The sequence below is a fragment of the Acomys minous genome (assembly GCF_964271855.1).
Source record: "Acomys minous genome assembly, chromosome: 13".
Taxonomy (NCBI): Eukaryota; Metazoa; Chordata; class Mammalia; order Rodentia; family Muridae; genus Acomys; species Acomys minous.
In genome coordinates this window covers 112,236,940-112,249,993 of record NC_140495.1, presented here as the reverse complement: position 1 = coordinate 112,249,993, position 13,054 = coordinate 112,236,940, and the positions used below count along the sequence as shown (strand labels likewise).

General features: G+C 49.1%; 1 protein-coding gene across 1 annotated transcript; it reads left to right on the top strand.

The window, feature by feature from the left end:
* The first annotated feature begins 3,541 nt into the window (after positions 1 to 3,541).
* Positions 3,542 to 11,108, top strand: LOC311581552 (H-2 class I histocompatibility antigen, TLA(B) alpha chain-like). The gene is made up of 7 exons (XM_084753951.1): positions 3,542 to 3,815; positions 3,943 to 4,056; positions 4,610 to 4,639; positions 4,913 to 5,684; positions 5,729 to 9,136; positions 9,717 to 9,837; positions 9,900 to 11,108. The coding sequence occupies exons 1-4, from the start codon at positions 3,674 to 3,676 to the stop codon at positions 4,927 to 4,929; spliced, it is 303 nt and encodes a 100-aa protein (XP_084610077.1). The 5' UTR covers positions 3,542 to 3,673; the 3' UTR covers positions 4,930 to 5,684; positions 5,729 to 9,136; positions 9,717 to 9,837; positions 9,900 to 11,108.
* The last annotated feature ends 1,946 nt before the right edge of the window (positions 11,109 to 13,054 follow it).

The window sequence follows — 13,054 nt, the reverse complement described above, 5'->3', positions numbered from 1 at the left end:
TCAGGCTTGGCCTTTCCTCATCTCAGAGGTGTCTTGTATAAAATCATAAGGGAAATGGTCAGGCCTGAACCTACAAAGTGAAAGGTGCCAAACACTGGCAGGTTTGCTTAAGCATGCCCCATGGGTAAGCTCAGATGTCTACTCTGAAACCTAAGAGAGCCTACTCCAGGACAAGATTTGTAAAATGACTTCTCCGCTGGCTGCAGATTGTCATGTTAGAAGTATAGAAATAAAATTCACTGTCCAGGGAGTGAAGCTTCTTCCCTTTTTCTCTTAACCCTGTGTTGCACATCCTGTTAACGCAGAAGAACGTCTCGTTATTCTGTGCCTTAATGATTCTGCACTTGGGATTTTGAAAAAGTCAGTTCTGTAACTGCTCCAGAAGACTCAGTAGCAATGTCCCACTGACCGAAGCAAGGCACGTCTCCACACCTTTCCAGTCTTGGAGAATAACTCCATTTTGGGTAGCCCAATTACTTAATATTTGTTTAAGAAGAATGCATTTCCTAGGAAACAACAGCCACTTTAAATGCCTCAGCTCTGTCATTTTTATAGGACTCCACGTTGTCTCATCATAACCCTGATCAGCACTGTCAGCAGCACCTGCTGCACAATTACTGGCAAAACCATCCCAGGCCACCCCTGAGTGGCGCACTTGGCTCAGGATTAATCCTTTCTCTCAAAAATGGGCTGTTGCACGTTAATTCTGTGCCCCTGCACAGCCTCCTTTTCCTCCAGTCTCCCTGCCCCCCCCCCCCACCACCACCACCAGGAGCTGAAGGGACTTGAAACTGAAAGTGCAAAAGAGCAAGGCCAAGGCTGGACCACAGCCTGCCTTCCAGCCCAGCCTGTGTCTCCTGCTCAGTCCCCAGGTCTGAACTGAACCCTTTTGTTCTCCCACTTTCCAAACACTTCCACCTCCACCTGTCCAGTCGCACAGCCTAATCTGCAGCCCTTTCAGAGACAAGAGGATGGAGTGACCTTTCTGATTTTCCCATTTCATCCATTTTGTTCGTTTCTCAGCTAATGAAATAAATAATAAATGAAAAACATTTTAAAGGGTACATTGTCACTGAATAAACTATGATTTTAAAAATCAAGTTAGCAATAGTTACATATCATATTTTACAAATAAAGGCAGACTTGAATAAAAGCAAAAAAAGAAAGGAAATAAGAAAAAAGGTCTTTTTTTTAAATGGCAAGTGTTTGGGTGGTTGTTTTTGGTTTGATTTGGTTTCCTTTGGTTTTTGAAGACAAGATTTCTCTGCATAGGTGTGGCTGTCCTGGACTCCATTTGTAGACCAGGCTAGCTGTGAACTCACAGAGATCCACCTGCCTCTGTCTCCTGAGTGCTGGGATTAAAGGCGTGCACTACCACTCCTGGCTGACAATTGTTAATTTTAAAAAGCAGCATATTCACTGTGTTGCTGGTGTACAGGGAACTCAGTGAGTTCTCTTATATATAATTTACTGTTACATTTTTTTTCCCCAAGAAGGGTTTCTCTGTGTAGCCTTGGCTGTCCTAGACTCGCTTTGTAGACCAGGCTGGCCTCGAACTCACATCAATCTTCCTGCCTCTGACTCCCGAGTGCTGGGATTAAAGGCATGCACAACCACCACCACCCGGCTATACTCTTTTTTTTTTTAAGTTATTTATTTATTATGTATACAGAAGAGGGCCCCAGATCTCATTATACATGGTTGTGAGCCACCATGTGGTTGCTGGGAATTGAACTTATGACCTTTGGAAAAGCAGCCAAGGCTCTTAACCTCTGAGCCCTAATATTACATTTTTGTTGTTGTTATTGTTTTTTTCTTTTGTTTTTTCAAGAAAAGGTCTCTGTGTTAGCTAAACTCACAGCAATTCCGCTGCCTCTGCCTCCCGAGTGCTGGGAAAAGTCGGAATCACCCACATCCTTAATTTTGCACCAAACAATGTCAGGTCAAATTGTAGAAAATGTATCACCACGAGCTGAAAACAAAATTACGGAGGCTACAAAGCCCTAACTACAATGTATCTAATTTACTTTATCATGGAGAGCTGCACCCTTGTTTTTCTGGCCACAAAGGACATGAAAGACTATTAAATTATTGTACAGTTGTGCACACTGAATGAAAACATATTAGATCTCAGAGTAATTTTCTGCCATAAAATTATTCAGCCAGAAATACCAGTTTGGGAGGGACTGGTTTGGTATACTCCACTTGACGTAACAACTGTACAGGCACCGGGCAGTGGTGGCGCACACCTTTAATCCCAGCACTTGGGAGGCAGAGGCAGGCGAATCACTGTGAGTTCGAGGCCAGCCTAGACTATAAAGTGAGTCCAGGACAGCCAAGGCTACACAGAGAAACCCTGTCTAAAAAAACCAAAAAACAAAAAAACAACTGTACAGGCATCGTGGGAGAATCCTGTTGTCCTGGGTGACTTCTTAAGATAAGCAGTGTATTGGTACCCTGAAACTGATCTTTAATGCACACAGATGCCAGCACTGCAGGTTGTGGGCTCAGACTTCTCCTACAGGCAGGACAGCAGCTGCTCTGGCGCCTGGAACCGACCTGTCCACAGAGATTTGGCTCACTTCCCCACCTTCTGTGCTAGGAAAGCTTCACACAGATTGTGCTGGCTCCATCTTCATCAGAAGCTGCTGTGTTTCCTTCCCCGTTTTCCTTTCTTTCTTTGCTCTGCTGCTCTTCTCTCGCCCTTGGAGATGCTCTGCTGCCTCTGCTTGCCAGGCTGCGTCTTTCTCTTCCCCAGGTACCTAAGCCACCTGACTCTGAAGACCGATAAGTAAAAGGCATGCTCCTGTAACCGCCAAACTACTGGGAAACCTGTGCTGCCATCTGGGATACCCAAATGGAATGATTCTCTCTTCCTGGTGACTATTTCCTGAGTTTCCTTATAGCTGGTATCAGGTTCCCGTTGTTCCAAAGAATTCTGTAGCTTTTCCACATTGCCATTACCTCCCCCGATCTTTATCCTTGCACCTGCATCTGCATCCTAGGTTGTCCAGGAGGCCACATTAGCAGCTTAGGGACAGACGGGTAAATCACCTGTGGTGAACTCAGTTGTTGGTCGCCTTCCTCTGCAAGATCTGCTGATTTAGGAATGAGAAAGCTGTTGCTAGGTAAATACAAACTTAAGAACAGAACTGAGGGAGGGTCATCCTGTCAATCAAAACCTGATTCCTTTTGGAATGGTGGTGATGTGTTGGTGCTTTTTTTTTTTTTAACCTACTTTAATCGGAGTTCCTTAAAGTCTCTACCTCCCTTCCAACGCCCCAACCCTAGTTAGGAGAGCTAGAAGGTTGGAAGGGAAATGGGATGTGACCTAGTTCTCTTTAGCTACTTCCAGCCGATTAGGGTTGTTGGGCTCTTTGGGAAGATACCAACCTCAGTTGTCAGGATATCTAGCAGAACCACCAGCCTTCTTCTCGCTCTGTCTGTCTCCTTGAAGGGAACTCCAAGTGTCCCTCAAAGCGATCCCTCCTCTCTCTCTCTTATCTTGTTAATTGTGGATTTCTTAAATCTCCAAACAGACCCCCCAAAGGCACATGTCATCCATCGCCCCAGACCTGAAGGTGACATCACCCTAAGGTGCTGTGCCCTGGGCTTCTACCCTGCTGACATCACCCTGACCTGGCAGCTTAATGGGGAAGAACTGACCCAGGACATGGAGCTTGTGGAGACCAGGCCTGGAGGGGACGGAACCTTCCAGAAGTGGGCAGCTGTGGTGGTGCCTTCTGGGAAGGAGCAGGATTACACATGCCATGTGGTGCATGAGGGTCTGCCTGAGCCCCTCACCCTGAGATGGGGTAAGGAGGGTGTGGGTGCAGAGCTGGGCTCAGGGAAAGCTGGAACCTTCTGCAGCCCCTGAGCAGGTCAGGGCTGAGAGCTGGGGTCATGACCCTCACCTTCCCTTGCTTTCTCTTCCTTTCCCAGAGCCCCCTCAGTCCACCGTCTCCGTCATGACCGTTGTTGCTGTCATCGCAGCTGTGGTCATCTTGGGCTTTATGATTGGAGGTGTTGTGATGTGGATGAAGAGGAAGAACACAGGTAGGGAGGGTCTGGGTCTGGGTTCTTTTCTTTTTGCTCTTTTTAGAAGGATGTACCATGAATGGGAAGCAACACAGACACAGAGGTGTGTGCACACACTCACACACACACACACACACACACACACACTCACTCACACACACACACACTGACATACACACACTCACACAGACTCACACACACACACACTCTCACACACACACTCACACACACTCACACACACTCACACACACACACACACACACACACACTCACACACCCCCCAAATGCACAACCACACCCGTCTCTGGGTCTGTGTGCTGACCCTCACCTTACTGGAAATCACATGGAAGGTGGAGGGCAGCTTCATCAGCCTGAGGCTGCATGTGCCCTGGACATGATTCTCAGAGGTCAGAGGTCAGAGGGGAAGGTTCCTGCTTAGTCCTACTGAACCCCAGGCTGACACTGGTTCATTCCCTACATTCCTCCTCCCTCATGACTCCTGACCCTTCCTGGTCTGTAGCCATCGTTCTGGAAACTTACTGGGTGTCTCTCACAGCTTTTCTTCTCACAGGCACAAATGGAGGCTATGCCGCTGCTGCAGGTCAGTGTGTGAGGGAAGAGTTGTCCTGAGGCCCTTGGGGGGAAGCTGAGGTGAAGGTCTCTCCTCCAGCCCACCTGTCAGTCTCCTGAGTGTTTTATTTCTTCCGCTGCAGGCAGCTTGCAAAGGTGACACCTGGGGGCCTGGGATTGGGGATGAGGTGAAGGGGAGAGGACTGGGCCCCAGGGCCTCTGAGATTTAGGCCTGTGAGTGAATGGTGGCCTTTGAGGTGTTTTCACATTGACTGACATGGCTCTTGTTCTTGCCTTGGGACAGCTGCCTCGTGCGACTGAGTGTAGAGTTCTGAGTTAAGAAACAACAAATATTTCTTGAGAAGCAATGTCTCAGGGTTTCTGCATTTTTCTGTGCACATAATGGGGAGAACTGGGGAGCCCAGTGCACCCCTGCACCCCAGGACCCTCTCTGTAACTGCGGCAGAAGATTCAGTAATTTAATGACCCATGACCAAAGCAAGGCACATCTCCAAGGCCAGATTCCTAGTGGAAGAGGCTGTACCAGCATTGAACACTTGGTTTGTCAGTTTCCTGTGGACCATGACTGTGGCAATCTGTTGTATTCTTCTTTGTCTTTGTCCTGCACTCAGCCTTTGCACGAACTCCACAAACCAGTAAGTGGTTTGCACTGAAGTACCAGGCTTGTGGTGGCACATGCCTTTGATGCCATCCCTGGGGAGGTGGAGGCAGATCTCTGAGTCAGAGGCCTGCCTGGTCTAGAAAGCGATTCCAGGACAGCCAGGCAGGCCCTTGTTACACAGAGACACCTGCAGGAGCAGGGAGTACTAAGCGGTGTGCAGGTAACAGTGTCCCTCAGTTATTTGGCAGTTCTAGAGTTGTGTCTTGATGAGTCAAGTGACAGCCGTCAGGAACATGTACACACCTCCTGTGCACCTGCAGGTACCGCCATCAGGAACATGTACACACCACTTGTGCACCTGCAGGTGACAGCCGTCAGGAACATGGACACACCTCCTGTGCACCTGCAGGTGACAGCCATCAGGAACATGTACACACCTCCTGTGCACCTGCAGGTACCGCCATCAGGAACATGTACACACCACTTGTGCACCTGCAGGTGACAGCCATCAGGAACATGTACACACCTCCTGTGCACCTGCAGGTGACAGCCGTCAGGAACATGGACACACCTCCTGTGCACCTGCAGGTGACAGCCGTCAGGAACATGTACACACCACTTGTGCACCTGCAGGTGACAGCCGTCAGGAACATGGACACACTTCCTGTGCACCTGCAGGTGACAGCCGTCAGGAACATGTACACACCACTTGTGCACCTGCAGGTGACAGCCGTCAGGAACATGGACACACCTCCTGTGCACCTGCAGGTGACAGCCGTCAGGAACATGTACACACCACTTGTGCACCTGCAGGTGACAGCCATCAGGAACATGGACACACTTCCTGTGCACCTGCAGGTGACAGCCGTCAGGAACATGGACACACCTCCTGTGCACCTGCAGGTGACAGCCGTCAGGAACATGCACACACCTCCTGTGCACCTGCACCTGCATCTTCAGCTCATACAATTTGGCTTCTCCAGTAAATCTTATTTCTGATGGTCCTTGGCTCTTGCACACTAAATCTAATTTGTAGATAGCTCTGTGAGTGGGGCGTGTTTGTGCGTGCGTGCATGCATGTGTGTGTGTGCGTGTGTGTGTGCTGTGACCATTCATAATGAAACAGGACTCAAAGAGCATAATATCTAAAAAAAAAAAATTTTAAGGGTCTATTGCCCAAGCTAACCTAAACAACTGACCTTGAGCTTCATCCACAACACACTCCTGCACTTAAGGCTCAGGGGACATCAGAGAAGAAGGGACAGAGGAGCAGAGAAACTACACCAAGACACGTCAACAATATGGCTGCCTAAACAAGACCTGAGCAACAACAAGACCAACGGACAGACTAGTGTGGGAGGAGGGGAGCTCAGGGTTCCAGGCCCAGCAAAGGACTCCAGGAAACAAGGACTGTTGGGAAAGGGAAGTGAGTCTCTCCCCAGGGATGAGCCCTCCAGTGGCTCTCCAGTGCAGAACGGGGAGCCCTGGACTCCACTGCATAGGGTGTATCTGTATATCTGTGTGTTTAATATGTGTGTATGTAACAGAAATAATCGTAATAATAAACAACTTTATAATAATGAAAAGGAGGCCGGCTACTTAGCAGGGATTCAGGGGACACAGGAGAAGGATGTGAGGGGGCTTGGAGGGTGGGAAGCAAAGAGGGAAATTTATGTGGTTGTATGTTAAATAAAATGTTAACAATTTAAAGGAAAGGGTATAAGGGGGGAAAGGCACATCCTATGTATGGGGGAACCTGAGCCAGTGTCCCACAATCAGTTGGCACCCCCAGCACATCTGTAGCCACAGGCCTGCAACTAAAACAATGGCGTTCTTAAGTAATGCACTCGCATGGTCTCTCCCTCTCAGGATACTTTCCTGGCCCTTTATTGTAAATTAAGGTGCAAAGAACAAACGTACAAAACAAGGACTGGCAGACAGCTCGGTCCGTAAAGCACTTGTGATCACAAAGACCTGAATTTGGTCCCCAGAACTCATGGATAAATAAATAGCCAGGTGTGGCCAGGCATGTTGGCACAGGCCTTTAATCCCAGCACTCCAGAGGCAGAGGCAGATGGATCTCTGAGTTGGAGGCCAGTCTGGTCTACAGAGCTGTTACACAGGGAAAATGGGGGGCGAGGGGGCGGGGCACAGGTGTTAAAGTCATCTCAGCACTGGGGAAGCAGAGATAGGTGTATCCCTGATAGGTGGATTGTAGAGGAAATTTAACTCAGAACATGGTGGCTCTGGCAAGAGATCGCATCCAAAGACTTTACGTCTATGTGATCTGGCTGAAATATAACACACTTTGTGGTGGTGGTGGTGGTGGTGGTGGCACAGCCTTTAATCTCAGGAGACAGAAGCAAGCAGATCTGAGTTCAAGGCCAGCCTGGTGTACAGCAAGTTTCAGATAAGGTTTGCAGATACACACCTTTAATCCCCAACAATGAAGGGAAAGTTAGTTTGTAGAAGGAAGCACCCATGTTTGAAAGTGGTGTCTATTTGAGAGGAAGAGAAAATGACAAATCAGAGAAAGAGTTGACAGAATAGGACACGCCCAACTCTCAAGAGAGAGCAAAGGGAAGCTGCTTAGTGGAGCAGCACAGAGAATGAGGGAGAGAGAAGGCAGCTTTACCAGGACAGTTGTGCAGAGACAGGTTGCAGGGAAAGAGCAAGCAAGACGAAGGTGAAGACAGGATGAGCAGGAGAGTGAGAAGGAGCCAGAGGGTCAGAACTGATGCTGGAGGTGGTTGGAGGCCAAGCAGAGCCATTCAGAGGCCAAGAGAAAAGAATAAGTCAGCTGGAGAGGAGTTTGAGCCAGAACAGCCGAGATGAACCAGCCAGGCCAGAGCTCGGTAGGAACAAGCAAGGGTGAGCTCAGTCAGGGGAAGTCTCAGAGGCTGAAAACATTCGAGGTCTAGGTTACTCAAGCGAATAAAAGTTCCTTTTACAGCCGGATCCCTAGACCTCACGGCCTAGGCAGCCCCTAGCAACTCAACAAGATGGGACAAGTAAAAGACCCTGTTGAAAAAGCAAGGACAACTTCAAGGGAGCTGGAGAGATGGCTCAGTGGGTAAGAGCACTGACTGCTCTTCCAGAGGTCCTGAGTTCAATTCCCAGCAACCACATGGTGGCTCACAGCCAGCTATCATGGGATCTCCTGACCTCTGCTAGCATTCAGGTGTACATGCAGGCAACATTCATAGAAATAAACACTTAAAAAAAAAAAACCACACAGGCAAAAGCAGCAGCTGCTCCGAGGGGCGGGTGTGGACTTCCATGGCGGCCATGCTTCAGGTTCTCCTCCTCAGGGCAGCTGCCTGCACCTGGGTCTGGTTCTGTGGCTCTGGCTCCTCTGCCCGACGCAGCGGATCACAGATGGAGTAGATGTTGGGTGGACTGACTCCTAGCGCTGGGTCTGGGCCCAGATTGTAGCTGAGTTGGAGACCCCACTGGCAGCAGCAGATGGTCTTCCTCCATTTCTCTTTTAATTAGCAAATGGGTGGCGGCTTCCTTTACAGCCTCCAGGTGCTTGTTCCTTATGCAGGAGTCTGATGCCCACACAGCTGACTACAGTTACCTCTTCCTGCTACAGATTCAGGAACATGGTCCAGACACTTACACAGTTGCACTTAACCTGTATATTTAATCTTCTGATGACTTATGTTACCCTTTTTGTTTTGTTTCTTTTGTTTCCTTTTTTGTTTGTTTTTGTTTTTTCAAGACAGTGTTAGGGTTTCTCTGTGTCGCTGGCTGTCCTGGAACTTGTTGTGTAGACCAGGCAGCCTCAGGGTTTGAGAGTTTTCAGCAGCCACAGGCTGAGCTTGAGCTTTTTCCTGCCTTCCAGGTCTGTAACTGGCAGAGACATCGAACTGGACCAGGAATTTCAGACTCAGTCAGCACTAGGTGAGCTTTAAGCCTGAGAGTCAGTATCCTGATGGTAAAACTGTTTCATTTTGTTTTCTGAGTGAGTTTGTTTTGTTTTCTGAAAGATTTGCGGTGGCCTGAGGCCAGCTCATGGCAGGGCAGCAGCTGATCAGGGACTGCTGCAATTTGGCTCATTTTCCCACACTTCTGGACCCAGGAGAGAATGTCGATGGGAAGAGTCACCCCCTCCTGTCTGCCTGTGTTAAGTGGATCACCTGAACCTCTCTCATATTTGGGGACCTGCGGGGGTGCACACAAACATACATGCACACGCAAATGCACCAGAGACTGGGTTTGTGTCCACAGGAGAAACCGTGCTGCAGGAGCACAAGCCTTGCCCTGACCCACAGTATAGGAGGGGGGCTGCCGGATGGGGAGGGGGGGCTGGCAGGTGGGGGGGGGACTGGCAGGTGGGGAGGGTGGGGCTGGCGGGTCGGGAGGGTGGCTGGTGGGTGCGGGGCTGAAATTCCACAAGTGTTTTTGTTTGTTTGTTTTGGGTTGGTTATTTTTTCTTTTATTCGTTTATTCTTTACTGCATCCCTGTTTCCTTGCAATGCAGCAGGTTCTGCTCTGATCACAGGCAGCCAGCGCAGAACTTCACACAGGGTCTGCAGATGGAGGAAACCAGCCCTGGAGGTTTTGAAGATGTCCTGGATAGTGAGACCAACTCCAAGAACTTGGTAGATACAAAGAGGGAAGAGGGGGGAGGAGGCTACTTATCCTAACTTTGTATCCATTGAAGGCAAAGTAGAGAGAGCAGAATGTGGATTTGTCCAACAAGGAAGAGAAGGAACAAAAAAGGGTTGAGGCTGACTCTGAAGCATCCCCTGCTGGCTTCCAGCCGCTGCTCCATTGGTTGTGTAGCCTAGGATGACCTTGAACTCCTGAGCATCCTACACTGGACCAGTAAACTACATCTCCAGCAAAAAAAACAAAACAAAACAAAACAAAACTTAACAAAGAATGGAAAGGAGATGACCGCGTGCGTCCTCCTAGGGTCTCACTGGCTACGGTGCTTCTCCTGGAGGCTCCATCCCTCCTGCCATCACCTTCCCCTCCCTCCTCCTCTTCTTTCTCTTCTTCCTGGTCCTTCTCCTCCCTTCCTCCTCCTCCTCCTCTTCCCTCTCTTCTCTTCCTCTACCTCCAGACTAATTTATTTAGAGATAGATGAGATAGAAGACGGTGCAGTGCCAGGGCCAGTCTTGACTGTCAAAGTGACTACATCTGAAATTTACTAAAACCCAAATGGCTGGGCACACCTATGGGATGTGTTTCTTTTCTTTTCTTTTCTTTTTTTAATACTTTATTTAATTTTAACTTATGTGCATTGGTGTGAGGGTGTCAGATCTTGGAGTTACAGACAGTTGTGAGCTGCCATGTGGGTGCTGGAAGTTGAACCCAGGTCCTTTGGAAGAGCAAGCAGTGCTCTTAACCACGGAGCCATCTCCCCAGCCCCCAGGATTTTTTTTTTCTTAATTGAATCGTTTGAAGTGGGAAGAGCCACTTGTACTCTCCATCCTTGATATGGAAACACCGCCCTCTGCTGGCAGCCGGTATACAGCACAGGGGAGAAGGAAGCTGGCTCTCTCGGTGCCTCAGTGGAACTGAGGATTGTGAGCATTTGGTTGATATGTGAGGTCTCAAGGAAAACCTGTCAATTCTGAGTCTGGAACGTCACTGGAATAAGTTCAAAGAGAGACAACACACGGCTCTTCATGTGGGTCCGTGAACACAGCGTGTGTGTGACTTCAGAGTCTGGGTGCTTGTGTTAAGAATTGAAATGTCGGGCGCTGGAGAGATGGCTCAGAGGTTAAGGGCACCGACTGCTCTTCCAAAGGTCCTGAGCTCAATTCCCGGTAACCGCATGATGGCTCACAGCCATTGTAATGAGATCTGGTGCCCTCTTCTGGTGAGCAGGTGTACATGCAGGCAGAGCACTGTGTATTAAATATTTTTTTTTTAATTGAAATGTCTGTGTGCTCTGCTCCTCAGCCAATAAATCTCAGTTGTAAAAGAAAAAAATTATGAAAAGCAATGATGGCTCAGTGGTAAAATGCTTAGCTGGTGGGCTCAAGGCACGAGGATCACTCCACAGTAACCTCCATCCTCAACACACACACCCACAATCACACACAATCACATACATACACACATGCACACAACACACATACACACACTCACAAATACATATTGTCACAAACACAACACACATTTATACAGTAATACACACACCACATAGTCTCACACACTAACATATACACACACCACACAAACACTAACACTACACACTCACATCCACACACACACTTTCATAGCCACAGCACCCTCGGGGAGGCTCACAACTGTTTCTAACTCCAGTTCCAGGGGATTCAGCGCCTTCTGGTGGCCGCCACAGGAACTGCAGGCACGCGCACATACATACACAGACCCACAATATTCATACATATAGAATAAGTAATAAGAATAAGTAGAGCACGTGTAATATGCACAGGACATAATCCTCGATTGACAACAGTTGTAATTTGTGTGCTCATGTCACAGTCTTCCTTAACATAGCGCACTACTTACTGAAAAGCCGCTATTTTAGCTCTATGATGGCGCCTGAGTGCGGCCGTAGCATCCTAGACGCTGAGGGTGGGAGCAGCCTGCGCCACACAGTGAGTTCCAGGTCAGACAGCCACGTAGTGAGAACCTGTCTCACAGACCTCACAAGTGTGTACGCGTGCACACACACACACACACACACACACACAGAGAGAGAGAGAGAGAGAAAGAGAGAGAGAATGCTATGACATACACAACACCCTCACACACCCATGTGACTGAGACTCCTGTCGGCACACATGACATACAGGTTCTATACATCACAGAGCCACCTGTGTAACACAGGACATACCATGCAGGTTCATATAAGTTCACTTTATGGTGTTTACACAGTGATTTCTGGAACACAGTCAGACGTTAGGTGACACGAGACCACAGCTGGAGGTGCCACAGGAGGGCGCCAATCCATCTTCATGTCAACTGTGTGGGACTTGGCGTCTCCATGGAAACAGCACTCTGGGCTGTCTAGGGTGCTTTTCTGGAAGGTTCAACTGAGAGAAGACTCACCCTGGCTGTGGGTGGCACCACCCAGAGCAAGGGTCTTGGACAGAATCAAATGGGAAAGCAGGCTGAGCACGGGGACCCCTGACCCTGACTGCAGGCTCAAGGTGAGAAGCTCCTGCAGGGTTAGCCTGCCCAACATGGTGGACTGTGTGCCCCCAACCGTAAACCGGAAGTTCATGGTGATAAAGCGAAAGTGCATGGAGCAGGGCGGGCGGCAAGAGCAGGGGACTCCCGCTCTTAGTTTCGGGTCTGAACACTTTATTTCTCCTTTACCAGCTGCGCTATTTGCTTCCCAAGCGCTTCAGCCTCCACCAGTGACCCCTCCAGCTGCACAGCCCGCTCTGCGATCCTTCCCAAAGGGAGAGACTGAGCGACACTTCCGGGTTTCCTAGCTCACCCACTCTTTGTTCTTCAAACCCCTTCATATCCACTCATAACTTTTCTAATCGTTCAGCTTCTTCCAACCTTTTAGAAAAGGACACAGGAAGAAGACAACGCTACCTATCAGGCCAGTAAACGCCGTGTCTAGTGTCAGGGTGGCCAGCTCTCTATGTGCCAAGTCCAGGAGTGAAGGAACCTCCCAAAGGGAAGGTCAAGTCCACTGCTCTCCAGGGACCATCAAGATGGCTCAAGGCTGAAGGCGCTGGCTACCAGGCTTGAGGACCTGACTCTATCCATGGAGTCACATGACTAAAAGAGGGAACCAACTCCCAAGCCAAAGACATGACAACATGGATGCAGACCACCCCGAGAAAGTTCCAGCAGGCTGGCGAGGCAGAAAGACAGAGG

Excerpts from the sequence above, each read along its gene's own strand:
- LOC311581552 (XM_084753951.1), top strand. The coding sequence starts at position 3,674 with ATGGAGCTTGTGGAGACCAGGCCTGGAGGGGACGGAACCTTCCAGAAG. Across the intron at positions 3,816-3,942 it reads GCCCCTCACCCTGAGATGGG|AGCCCCCTCAGTCCACCGTC; the intron begins GTAAGGAGGGTG and ends TTCCTTTCCCAG. Across the intron at positions 4,057-4,609 it reads GATGAAGAGGAAGAACACAG|GCACAAATGGAGGCTATGCC; the intron begins GTAGGGAGGGTC and ends TTCTTCTCACAG.